This window comes from Peromyscus maniculatus, chromosome 12, assembly GCF_049852395.1.
Source record: "Peromyscus maniculatus bairdii isolate BWxNUB_F1_BW_parent chromosome 12, HU_Pman_BW_mat_3.1, whole genome shotgun sequence".
Lineage (NCBI taxonomy): Eukaryota > Metazoa > Chordata > Mammalia > Rodentia > Cricetidae > Peromyscus > Peromyscus maniculatus.
In genome coordinates, this window is record NC_134863.1 from 85,729,099 (window position 1) to 85,742,537 (window position 13,439).

General features: G+C 41.5%; 1 protein-coding gene across 2 annotated transcripts in view; it reads right to left on the reverse strand.

The window, feature by feature from the left end:
• Positions 1 to 196: 196 nt before the first annotated feature.
• Positions 197 to 13,439, reverse strand: part of Brwd1 (bromodomain and WD repeat domain containing 1) — a 96,720-nt gene continuing 83,477 nt past the window's right edge. The window contains exons 40-42 of one of the 2 annotated variants that reach the window (XM_076549291.1): positions 12,316 to 13,167; positions 10,660 to 11,580; positions 197 to 2,330 (exon numbers count right to left, since the gene is read on the reverse strand). In XM_076549291.1, the coding sequence (XP_076405406.1) occupies positions 1,933 to 2,330; positions 10,660 to 11,580; positions 12,316 to 13,167 (2,171 nt within the window). In that variant the 3' untranslated portion in view covers positions 197 to 1,932. Of the gene's footprint in view, positions 2,331 to 7,912; positions 11,581 to 12,315; positions 13,168 to 13,439 lie in introns of those variants that run through there. The other variant, XM_076549292.1, reaches the window with a different exon arrangement.

The window sequence follows — 13,439 nt, forward strand, 5'->3', positions numbered from 1 at the left end:
GATATTCAATTTGATTTCTCAAACACATCATGAAGAAACTGTCAGCAGAAATCTGAAACATGATTGTAAGCCATATAGAAGTGGTGGCTCGTTGGCCAAGCTTTAAATTCTGCACACAGTTCCAAGAGCAATTTTACAAGAGTGTTAAGTTTTTAAAAAGCTTACTCCATGCAGTCACAATAAAGACACCAAACACTTTAAAGGGTAAATAAAAATATGTTCCAATTAAATGCTAAACCAGAGAAAGATTCCATTATGAAAAGCTGAACAGGATCAGATAGTGACAGAAATTAGTCCAACCACAGCAAAATGTAAATTTAAACCTTCAATCCACATTCAAAATTCACATGTCTTCATAAGACTGACGTATTTTCATCTCATGTCATTTCTCAAGGATATAATATACCCAATAATAATTTGAATGACATTTGTGACGAGACATTTAAGCATTTCATTAAAGCTTTAAAAAAAGTCAAACCCAAGCACCTAAAAATAGCAGTTCATTAGGAATTCCCTTTCTCACCTGTGCTAGCAGCAACATACTGACGAGTATTTCCAATTAAGATCCAAAAAAACAAAGGACACACACTATAGGTTAGAATGTTCTGACTTACGTTTTTTGTTTGTTTTAAGCAGACATGCAACCAAGTTTCTCAAGTAATCGAGACACTTAGGCCATATAATAACCAGAAAATGTGCATTACTGTTAACGAAAAAATACAAACTCCTAGATGCCCCCCCCTTTTTGGATTTACACATGCGAATTATGTCTAATGGTTACAGCTATTTTTAATTGGAAAAACAGAGACCAGTTTCTCTAGTAATGTGTTAAAAAGACTAGACAGTACATTCATAGGTCACATCTGGTGACCTTAATGTCAACAACAAACTAAAGTCCACACTCTCTGCAGGCAAAGCATTTGTAGCTCAGTGATCAGATTCTGTAACACTATCAAAGGCCACAATGGAGCCCAGCCTCCTGCCATTGGCTTGTTGGTGAAACTGTAATGAACTCGCAGTGTTTAAATTTCTAACTTTTTTGGTTTTTCAAGACAGAGTTTCTCTGTGTAACAGCCTAGACTGTACTGGAATTTGCTTTGTAGACCAGGCCAATCTCAAACTCACAGAAATCTGCCTGCCTCTGCCTCCCAAGAGCTGAGTTTAAAAACATGTGCAACCACTACCTGGCTCAAATTTCTAACTCTTAAGGTTCAGTAGAGAAACTTAAATAGGATTTAACTGCATCACATAGAGATGACTGTCTGGAGTCCAGCCTCCTCATCTTTGCTGCCACATGGAAGAAATAAAAATGTAATAGTCACTTTCAGAGCTTTCTTAGAAAAATATATTCCCTGAATTAATTATACCAGGTGTTTATCATTCAGTATGAATTCCAATGTTATAAATAAGACATGAATGTCTTCCCAACACTCCTCTTCAGAAGTAACATCCCAGCATTGATTCCCCCAGTCCCTTCTGCGTTTGGTCCCCAGAGACGGACATTACAGGAATTAGATCCAGTTAATCAGCAAATAGACTTGACACCTTTCGAAATGGCCTAATTTTCAAACTGTGAGGGTAAACCCTTAAAATTAGCATCCAGTTCAGATTTGGACAGTTTTCCAGTTTTCCCCACATATCCCATACACTTCCTGTTTTCTCTAAAGAATCAAGCAATGTCAAGCCTTTGCTTCACACTTCACAGAAAGCAGGCCCTTCAGCCTTCTGACTACTCAGTCCACATCTACCACCTCCCTATAACACCCTGTGCTGGGCTGGGCTGTGGAGGGCTGACTGGAAGCCTTCATCACACTTTGACCCAGAGTAGTGACTATTAGAAAATTGTTCAGAAGGTGCGGGGAAGGCTTAGGGCTGGGAGTGGACTGCAGCTGCAGGCACCGGAAGCGGCTCAGGCATTTCCGGGTACCCTTTCTATCTCGGTGTCGGTTGGGCTTTTTCTTTCCAGGATCTGAACCGCCTAAGATAAAACACTTTGTTACTATCTTCTAGCTCCTTTTCGTTCTCTGAATGTCTGGTTGCATCATCCTCTTTATAAACACTCAGTAACTTTTTCTTAGCCAGGGCAGCAGCTTGTCGTCGGGGCAGTCTCCTGCTGTTCCTCCTAATCCAGACATTCTCTGGTCCTGAGATTGTTCCTCTTAGATTACTCATTATCTTTATTTTATTTGCAGCCACAGCAGCACATCTGCGGGGAACTCTCTCAGGGACCATTTGTGCTTTCAGAGCATCACTGCGCCTCTGCACTGCAGCCTTCTCATGCACACATGGCCTCACTTTTGTATTGGGTTCTCTGTCTTTAACAACAGACTCTGAAAAATGAGTGAAAATTCATGTAAATACAAAAATCTTGTCACAAGACTATACTATGTACATTCCTCAACAGTCCTGAACGAGTCTCAAACTTAATTATGAACAATTAAAAAGCTGCTTTGACAGGTATGAATTCCGTCTGCTTCCATATGAGGACCACTGCCATTCCAGTAACTCATCCTGCAAACATGAGAACCTTCAGCTCATGAAGCTACTCACCTAGCACTACTTTCAAGCATCTAGACTCACCCAGTTGGGAAGACTGAAGCTCCTACTTCAGACCTAGTTTATGGCAGATGCAGGAGTCCTTCCGCCCATGCGTATGGGCTGTCTCAACAGCTCACAAGCACTGGCACCTGCTCTGTGGACTCTGCGTTTTGATGAGCTAAATAAATATTGTGAAGGGGTTTATCAGAACCTGGGCTAGGCAGAAAGCACACTGAAGAGGCAGATCCTTCTGCAGATCTGGGCAGTGTTCAAGGGTGGCTGGAGAGCAGTTGTCTGCCAGACAGGGGAGCTCAAATCTTTTTGCAAAAGTATTAGACACTTCAAATTTCAAGTGCTGTGGCACTTTGGTGCATCTGCTATCAGCTAGGGTTTGGGGCTCTTATAAACTAGCCTGGATGGGAATGTGATGGCAGAGTGATATACAAACTGTAAATCACTGAAATAACAAGCAGGGATCTAGAGACTTGGCAATGTTTGTTAAGTCACAGAAAACAAGTCTTTTGGTCATGTACTGTATCAAGCCAACTTGGCCTAGCTGCTTGCCCAAGTAACCACTTTCTGGCCTCCACAGGCACTGCATGCACACAGTACAGCACACACGGGCGCGCACACACACACACACACACCATTCATGTCATGTGAATGAAAAGTAGAAGCCTTAAGGTTCTATCTACAAGACAGACCTCAAAGCATTGTTTTCTCCAACATCCACAATCTCTTGCAAAATAGGAGACACTTCCCTCAAAGAAACTTTGAACTTCCTCATGTAAACTACAAGTGCTTTCACTAGGTCTGACAGGATTCATTCCCAGTAATGTGTGTATAGATAAAACCTCATCACTACTAAACATTTCTTCATCAGAAAATGACTTAGTTGCAGCCGTTAGTTCTTGTAAGGTGTGATGGAAGAACCTATGTGGACACTTTGTGAACAGAAAATACAAACTCTTAAAGATATTTTAATGTTTATTTCCAATCCAAAAGGGGAAAGCTAATATTCTGCAGAAAAAATTTTTAAAATTTCCCTTAAAGTATATTTGAAGTTCAAACACTTATGCCCTAAGTAGGATAAAGTCCAGAATTCCTTCTACAGCAACTCCAGATGATCAAGTCCCAAGTTTAATTCCAAAGAAGACCTGAGGAAGGTAAGTGGCTGCATGGGTAACTCTTTAAGCACTCACTGCTGAGCGCACAGGTGAGTACTAAACATTTTAAAGAGAAGCAGGGCGGCAAGATGGCTTCATGGGTAAAGGCGCTTGCTGCACAAGTGGAAGAGTGTGGGCTGGAGAGATGGCTCAGAGGTTAAGAGCACTGACTGCTCTTCCAGAGGTCCTGAGTTCAATTCCCAGCAACCACATGATGGCTCACAACCATCTGTAATGAGATCTGATGCCCTCTTCTGGCCTGTCGACATACATGGAGGCAGAACACTGTATACATAATAAATAAATCTTTAAAAAAGAAAAAAAGGTGGAAGAGTACACCTGGTCCACAAACCATCCTCCACACATCATGGCATATACACCCACAAATACACATATACACTGCAGACACACAACACAAAGCCATCCTGACCTCCAGAGCATGGCATGTGCACCCACACATACACTGTAGACACACAAACCATCCTCTGACCTCCACACATCTGGCATGTGCACCCACACAAACACTGCAGACACACAACACAAAGCCATCCTGACCTCCACAAATCTGGCATGTGCACCCACACATACACTGTAGACACACAAACCATCCTCTGACCTCCACACATCTGGCATGTGCACCCACACATACACTGTAGACACAATCCAATAAAAACTTTTGAAGTATAAAATTATGTGAAATTACAAATTGAATGTGGGGGGGGGGGGGCGGGGCGCGTGCTGGAGAGATGGCTAAGAGGTAAAGAGCACACTGGTTGTTCTTCCAGAGGTCCTGAGTTCAATTCCCAGTAACCACATGGTGGGTGCCTCACAACCATCTGTAATGCAATCTGGTGCCCTCTTCTGGCATACAGGCATACATGCAGGGAGAACATTATATACATAATAAATCTTTAAAAACAAACAAAAAAAAACAAATTGAATGTGTTAGGCTGCCACTCCATCAGTGCATTAGTAACAATTGATTAATTAATGCAAGCTCTACCATCCCTGGTGGTCTTGCATCATTCACTAAAATTCAGAGCCATCTCAGTGCCATGAGGCATTAATTAGTTTCCTGAAAACATTTCAGCAGTTTGAAGCTCACATTTACAGTAATAACACTTTACCTTATGACTGTTAACGCAAAGATCTGTATTCTAAAATGGTCTATGGTAAGGAGACAATGGATATCGACAGGGCTGTTCTAGCTTAAAGCATTACTCCATTTCCACAATTCAAGGATTTTCACATCCCAAATGTATTCTGATTTCTCTTCCTAAGTCCAAAGTAAAAGTCATTACTGTGGAAGCATTTTAAAATGCTCATCTGGCCAGCATCTCGTAATTGAAGTATTTAAATCAAATTTGACAAAATAAAGAGATGTCCAACCCAAAACAGAAGTCATCATATCCCTGTGCGTTACTGTTATTATTGGTGGCTGTGGCTGTGAAACAGTGAATCCACAATGAGGACCCTACAATTGTAAACTTTTCCCTCTCCATCAAATCTTTAAACAGAACCCTGTTACAGCTGGAGACTACTCTCTTGTCTGCACCTTTTCACCCTTCCAAAGCAGGAGCTTCCGGAAACATCCCGTAAACTGCTATTTCTCTAGATAATGATATAAAGAAGTGTCCTGTGATTAGGGCCCCACTTCCTGTTCTGTAGGAAGCTGCAATGGTGCAGTGGTATCTTCTGCAACAGGATGGAGATGGTCTGAAACTGAGTGAGCCCATTCAGCAGTCCAGTGACTAGCCAGTACCAACACAACTTGGCTTTTCTTTGCAACTATGTCTAAGCTAGGTCATCATTACATTAGCTGTGCTTCATTCTTTGAAAACTGGTAACATCAAGACGAAAAAGTTGGTGGTTATTTCTCCAGAAACTTCTCAGCATTACAAACTACCTGTCTGGAGGATCAGTATCAATGATAAAGGACTCTCACTTATGAAAAGCAAGGCTGTCAAGCACAAGGCTCCCCAGGCACCTCAGCTCCCTTGCTCACTAGCAGCACTGCAGGCCACAGCGCCGTCTGGAGGGTGGGAACCCTGACGAGGTTGGGGTGAGCTGCAAGGGAAGCACCTCGAGTGTTTAAAGACCCTTAGTGTAGCAGCCACATTTCTCACATGATTTTAACTTGAGACAATGTTTTACAAAACTCATTTTAGCCTACCATGAGCAAGGCCCTGAGTTGCATTCCATGTACTGTTTTTGGTTTTTTGTTTAATATGTGGGAGACACTTTAAAGATCTGCCCATTGGAACTTAAACCAAATAACAAGTCCCTATGATGATTGGTAGGAGTACTGTAGATGAACCATAGCACAAAATCCAAGGACCGATTTATACTTAGAAAAACTTTTACAACACTGATGAAAACAGACAAATGTCTAAACTTACTTATGTGACTAAGGGATGGAGGTGGGGCTACCAGAGTCCATGAAGTCTACAAATGATGCTCTTAAAACTAGACAGACAGTTGAAATTACCATTTCTTTGCCAATTCAAAGGCTTTAATAAGCTGCATGTGGTAGCTCAAGCCTTTAACCTCAGCACTGGGGAGGCAAAGGCAAATGGATTTCTGTGTGTTCTAGGCCAGGCAACACTACACATTCTCTTGAAACAACTGTGTCTCAAAAAATAAAGGGCTGGAGAAAAGGCTCAACAGTTAAGAGCACTGGCTGCTCTTCTAGAGGACCTGGACTCCATTCCCAGAACCCACAGGGCTGGTCACAACCATCTGCAGTAACTCCTATTCCTGGGGATCTGATACCCACTGTCTTCTGGCCTCTGTGAGCAGTGCACACACATGGTGCAGACATACATGCAGGCAAAATACATACATATAAATGAAACTTTAAAATATAAAAATTAAAGGCCTTAATAATAAAAAATAAACTTGTCTTGACCACATACTTAGGAAGTGTAGCAAGCACACTTACAAAATTCCAGTGGAGACTATCAAGTCTTGCCACACTGTTTACACACTAATAATGATAGAAGCAGTGAGACTGTAGAAACCAAGACTTTGTGACTCTGATTAACAAATTCATGAAGGTAAGCCTTGAGACAACACCAGTTAAGGAGGTAATTTTCCTACCAATGTGACAATATATTACACACAAGCTTTGCAGATTATACAAGAAACTGTTAGAAAAAATTCTTTTAATTTTAAAAATTCCCAGGTGTCCTTAGGAACACTTCTAAGAACTTTAAAATGTTATTATGTAAGAAAACACAACACACCCCCAGCATTATATTCTTTACTCTTCAGTCCTTTCATTAGTGACAGTATGAGCTTCATGTAGGATTCACATTCACTAACCTAATTAGTGTCCACACATCGCCTCATTTTTTTCTCCTCTAACAAATCTGGTTTGGTCCATATGTTACAAAACACTGGCAAATCAAAAGTGATTCGTGTTTTTGCTTTATTATTCCCTGCTCTCCACAGCCAAAGGTGGGGGTCTAACTCCAGTAGTCACCAGCAGATGGTAGGCTTTACAAGGCTCCTTTACACTCCAGCACACTAGAGACTAAGATTTCTGCACCATGAGAAAAACTCAAGGATTTGGTAACAATTTTAAGACATCTGGAGCTGGTTACTTCAACAATTGAAGGAGAAAGCAAGAAGACCATTTTGAGCCTATGATTCCTAGCAGAATCAATACAATGGCCTGGGAAGGAAAACAAAAACAATCTCATGCATCTTTAATGTTTGCATTCTACGGATGTAGAAACCTCAGCAGTCTCTTTTCAGTTGACACAATCAAATTCAACTTGTACTGGCAGAAGAGACGAAGACCCAATTCAATGTTTATACCATATAATACAGTGATTTAGGGAAAAGCTACCACAGCAACTGAGAGTGTAGCATGAACCCATCACTACCCTAAAAAACGCCATCAAGGAGGGCAAAGGTTTAGTGACACAGCTTACCGTGGACAGTGGACCTTCTAGTGCACTGTATGGACTTGTTTATAAACTTCCTGCGTTGTTCTCCCAGGCCATGAGTACTGTTTAAAACCATGTCTTACTCAAAACCAACGTCCCCTTTAGTGCAGCCTCACCACAGAAGCAACCATTCATTGTGTTGTGACTTAGAGCTAACCACAACTGCTGTACCACCATTTCCAGGATCACACTAACTTCAGGCATTATTTGATCAGAAGTTTTCCACTTTAAAAAATAAAACAACAACGACCATCCTAGGAATTACCTGAAAATGGGATACATTTTCTTTTTATTCATAAATTACTACACATTGTCAGTACACCTTTTAAAATAAGATATAGGGGGAAATGTTTTTAAATCTTTCTTAATATTCTTGGTAATATTAATATTTCAAGAGAAGTAAAAATCAAACCTAAATACTTCAAACTCCTTTAAAAAATCATAAATGAATAAAATCACAGGACTCTGGACACACAAAACTGGAGTGGGGGAAAGGCTGCTTTACATATTCACCACTGGATACTTCAAGTGCAACAGAAGCCGGAGCACTTATCTCTGGACCAGCTCACATTCACCGTGTAACCTTCGCAAAAGGACAGACTGATCCTAAACATTAAAGTACATCTGTGCATTAAATCCCTGCGCATTTCAAACACCGAGTGCTCAATGTAAACATTTTAACTATTATTTATTAATCATCCTTAATGGTACTTAGGAGTGTGTCACATATTCAAAGTTAAGGTTAGAAATAGCACCATAACCAAAAAGGAGGGGGGAAAAAGAAAAAGAAAAAAAGAAAAGCAAAAGACCACAAAAATACTTCGTCAAAAGCCTTCATCTTGCCTCCACAAGTTGAGAGCCACTGTCAACCATACCCAAGGTCACCAGATCCACTTCTGATCTCTGATGGAACTTAATCTGATGAAACCAAAATACTGCTTTACACAACTGGACCAAAAAGGGGGGGAGAGTTTTAGAAAGGACTGTGACTAGCCAATCAAAAACCAGTTAAAATTGAGTCTAAAACTGAGAACAGTTCTGTGTATAAAACCCAAACTCTCTAAAAGAATTTATGTACTAATGAGTGTATTTCAAATTTATTTATGGACTTTTGGTGCCTTTTTGGAGATAATGGTAAATATGGAGTTAAAATCCTGGGGGACATAACAGGAATCAAACGTATTTCAGGTCAATAGTCGAAGACAGCAGTGACCTTGTATCTACTCTATGGAAAGCATCTTACCTCCCATTGTGTGGTAGGAGAGTTCTCTACCCTGAGAAACAGTACCTACCAACCACCTCGGGAAATGTCCACATCCATCCTATCTCCTGCATGAGAACCAAGGAGTGCTGCCTACCATGTCAAATGGACACTAAGAACATGAGATGCTCTTCCTTATCTGCCACCTCAGAAAAAAACCGAGAAAAAGGGGTAGCTTATGTATGAAACCAAACAAAACTAAGGTCAAAAATCACTTGAAGTGTAAACTACAACATCCCTTTTGGGCATGGAAACTCAAGGGCAAACCCCCTGGGAAGAGCTACCTATAGGAGACCAAAAACAATCAACCCACCAAAGAAAAGAACCGGCTCAAAAACAAGTGTGCTATGGTACCCAGGGTGACGTGATGTTTCACTTCAGATGATTTCAAAACCACTGTGCCCCAAACATGAATCTCTTGCATTAGAGGTCACTAGCAAAGATAACTCAGTTGTATTGCAAAGGATGCTTACAATGCACTTGGCAGCAATAAAGTCAAGGATGGAAAATAACATTGGACTGTGTTCCTACATAGGTAAGATTCACAATTGCACTCTTAACTCCACAGTCTTGACAGAGGAAAATCTACATAGAACTGAAATACCATTAGCCCGGTGCTCTCTTATTAAAGAACACTTTCCCTAAATCTAAGGCACACAAACTTCTCTACTTCAGAGTAAGATTATGGAAGAGCAAGAATTTGGTAAATCCTAACGGAAAGTAAACCTTGGACAAAACCAAGTAACAATTTGTCAGTGAACAATCTAAAAGAAAATACTGTAACTACGCTCTCAACTTAGATCTTGAAAATATGCACTCCAAACGTAAAATAATTTACCAATACTTTATAAATTCAAGTTTATAAACATTAAAGTCATCAGATTTTCCTTAAAAAGAAAAGAGTAAGACCCAACAAGCATTTGGAAAGAAAAGTGGAAGCCATGTTAATAAAAATGACCAGATGTGGGTATAATGTATTCTACTCAAGTCTCCAGGGAAAAGGATTTAAAAAAAAAAAAAAAAAGTGGTAGGTGCCTTGCCTACTAATCATGGTTATACTTGCCATGATTATAATGTCAGTATGCACATAATATTTATCAAGATTTTGTAAACATAGGTCACGTGGATTTTTCTCCTACTATATGGCAGGGGTTTAGAAACTACCACCTCTGGACAAAATCAGAAAATAACTTCGTGACACTGCTATTACAAAGTAATGCTCACTGGTTTAGGTAACCAAGTTGTCTAGTGTTTAGCGTGTCTCCAACTCTTGCTGTATGTACTCAATACTGTCAAAGTAGATCTGCCCCCAAAATGAAGCGTATTTTGGCACCTGTGCTGAATGCTGCTTCAAAAACCAGCAAGTGCAAATAAAAATAACAGTCATGATTTAGTCACATTCACAAACTTTTCATAGAAAAATATAAATATATTCCCTGAATTGTAAGCCAGATTCCACAATACATTCCAGTCAGTCAGTTGGCGTGTGCTGGCTCTCAAGGTCATAAGGTGCGGTCACTGAGCTCTAGGGCGTTCTCTATGCTCCTGTCGTCCTCCCCGTCATGGTATCTCACCGTTCTCCTACCCTGATTCCTCGTTTTTATTTTTGAGCGCCGAACAACTCTGTTAGCTTTTGCATAGTCCAGATCCTCCCAGTCATTGTCCTCCACGTTTAACCTAGCACATTTACTCTGCCTTTGATGTCTTGCAGTTTTGGACAGGTTAGATGTAAAGGTTTTACCTTTTCTAACCACTTTTGCTTTTCCTTTCCTTTTTCTCTTCCTTTGGGTTTTTGTGTTGTCAGCACAGTCAATATCGGATTCAGTTACTGACCCCAAATCGGATAATTTGGGACTGGTGCCAGGTGTACACACTGAACTCTCTGTCTGTCCAGGCAAGTCCACACTGTCTAACTCAGGGTGCGCTCTTCTCTTCACCCCAACCTCTGCTGATGCCTGTGGACTGTGAGTCACCTGGGCTGTCCTACTGAGAGAGGCTTTTCCGTATGTCCTGAGTCTTCTGCCATTCCACCTTCGTAACCCATAATTCAGGTCGTCTTCAAAGTTATTCTCTGTTGTTGCTTTTTGGGCCAAACCTGACTCAGAAGACGCGCTGATCTCACTATCTGGGGTGTGGCTTTTGGGATCTTCCTGAGAAGGTCCAGCAGAGGAGCTTCGAGTTTTAGGAGGCGTGTTTATGCCCACACTGTCTGTATGCCTGTTTCGTATGTTTTCTGTATGTTCAAAACTAGAACCTCCTTCAGAATCCAAGTCTGCACTTACAGACTGACTGGAATTGTGGGTGCTGCCTTGGAGTTCAGAATCAGACAGCTTGCTACTGCAGGCACGCTGGGCCTGCGGCACTTCACAGTGTGCACGTTTCTCATCGTCAATCATCATCTTCTTTGCTGTGGTACAAGCAAATCGGATGGGCTTTTTCCTTCTCCTTCTGCTTCGAGTACACACACTTTCTAAGGTGACATTTTCTGTATCACTTGTGAGCTTGATTTTATCAGCAGCCACGCTAGCACTTCGAGTAATCCTCAAGTGACTGGTTTGTTCTTTGGGTGACTTCATCACCTGTAGATTGCTTTCCGAGTCACTGGAATAGACCCTTTTCCTGGAAACTTTTCTGCTTTGTCCATTCTCTCGAGATAGAGAATCTAAAAATTAAGATTATTTTTTTAATCTTTGATATGAGTAACTTTTAAGAATCTAAAAATTAAGATTTTTTAAAATCTTTGATATGAGTAACTATTTCTAAAGTAATAATTAAATGCTGCTTTTTTTTTTTTTTTTTTTTTTTTTTTGAGACAGGGTTTCTCTGTGTAGCTTTGCGCCTTTCCTGGAGCTCACTTGGTAGCCCAGGCTGGCCTCGAACTCACAGAGATCCGCCTGGCTCTGCCTCCCGAGTGCTGGGATTAAAGGCGTACACCACCACCACCACCGCCCATAAATGCTGAATTCTTACTAACAGAGTGAGGTTATGTTAAATGGCAGGAAATGGGCTGGTCCTGACCAGTGACCCTCTACCAGTGACTCTCCCAGCCCTGACACTCTGCCTGAGTACAGCAGATGCCCACCAGTGACAATGTAAACAGGCTCAACAAAATTGTGTCATCAGCTGCCATCATTACTACCACTGAACCAACCCCACTGTTTCTCCTTCGCAAGCAGTCACTACCATGGTGTGCCCATGTTCCTAATACAATGCCCCACTACCAATGTTCAAAGTGACTAACAGTGATTGTGTATGAGCGTGAGAACAGAAAAGATGAACAAAAGACTAGTACACAATCAGGAAAACAGCTGGAAGAAGAAACCTAGAAGAGGAGACAGTGTATTACCCAGTGGAGAAGGAGGGCGGGGTGACTGAACAGGTGAGTGTCTAGAATTACCGTTCATATCGCTGTGCAATTTATCTTTCACTGTGCCGACATCAGAATCCACATCAGTCTCAGATCCACGATCCAAGAGACACTGAGGTACAGGAACAACGTCACTCTCCAAGGCTTCAGAAACTGGGGCTCCTTCCCCTGTGTGACCTCTACTACTTTCTCCACCTTGTTCTTCACAGTCTTCGGAGTCACTCAGGATCTTTGCTTTCTTAAACAAATGTGCGTTCTTGCACAATGTACTGCTTCCTGGTTCAGAGTCAGCTTCCTCAGAGATGCTCTCTGCCCCAAGTTTCTGGCCAGATGCTGCTGCAGGGGCAGCAGTGCTGCTGCGTCCATCGTCTGACTCGTGACATCGGGACTCTTCCTCTGAAGACTCTATCGGAAGGAACTTTGTCTTGCATGTTGCTGGAGAGTGGGAAGTGCAGCCATTGGTATGGAAATTCTTCCGGGCTACTCGCAAGTCACTGTCTGAGTCACTGCCACTGTCCCGGGCAGAATGAGGTCCAGACACCACCAGTGCTCGGGGCTGGTCCTTTAGCTCTTCCGTGTCTGACTTAAGGCTCTGGTCGTCAGAATTGTGGAGCAGCTTCTTCCTGGCTGCAGCTGACGCATTGCGATGTGGCAGCTTCCGGCCAGAGCAAGGGCTTTCAGAGCTTGAGTCTTCTTCTGCATCACTCATTAACTTTATCTTGTTGGCAGCAACAGCAGCACATTTCCGGAGGACTTTCCGGTTGTTTCCAGCCTTGCCTTTCAGATTTTCATCCATTTCCACTGAATTGTTATCAGAATCACTTAAGTAGACTCTCTTCCGAGTGGCTTTTCTGCCACATCCATTTTCTAAAGAAATAGAACCTGGAAATAAAGTGATAGGCAGGATTAGGGAATTTTTTTCTTATTCTGGACAGTCATACTACTGATGTAGGCCAAGCCGGCCTCTTTCCTAATGTCCTGCCTTAACTTCCTAAGGTGACACCAGACACACTAATTTTTCAAATGTTTCTAACAAAGATTGTCACATGTTGATGATTTTCCTTTCCAAATTAAGAGTTTAGAGACATTTGATCACATCTAGAAGAATTCAAATATGTCAATCAACAATGATGAGTTAAATCAAGACTGCTCTC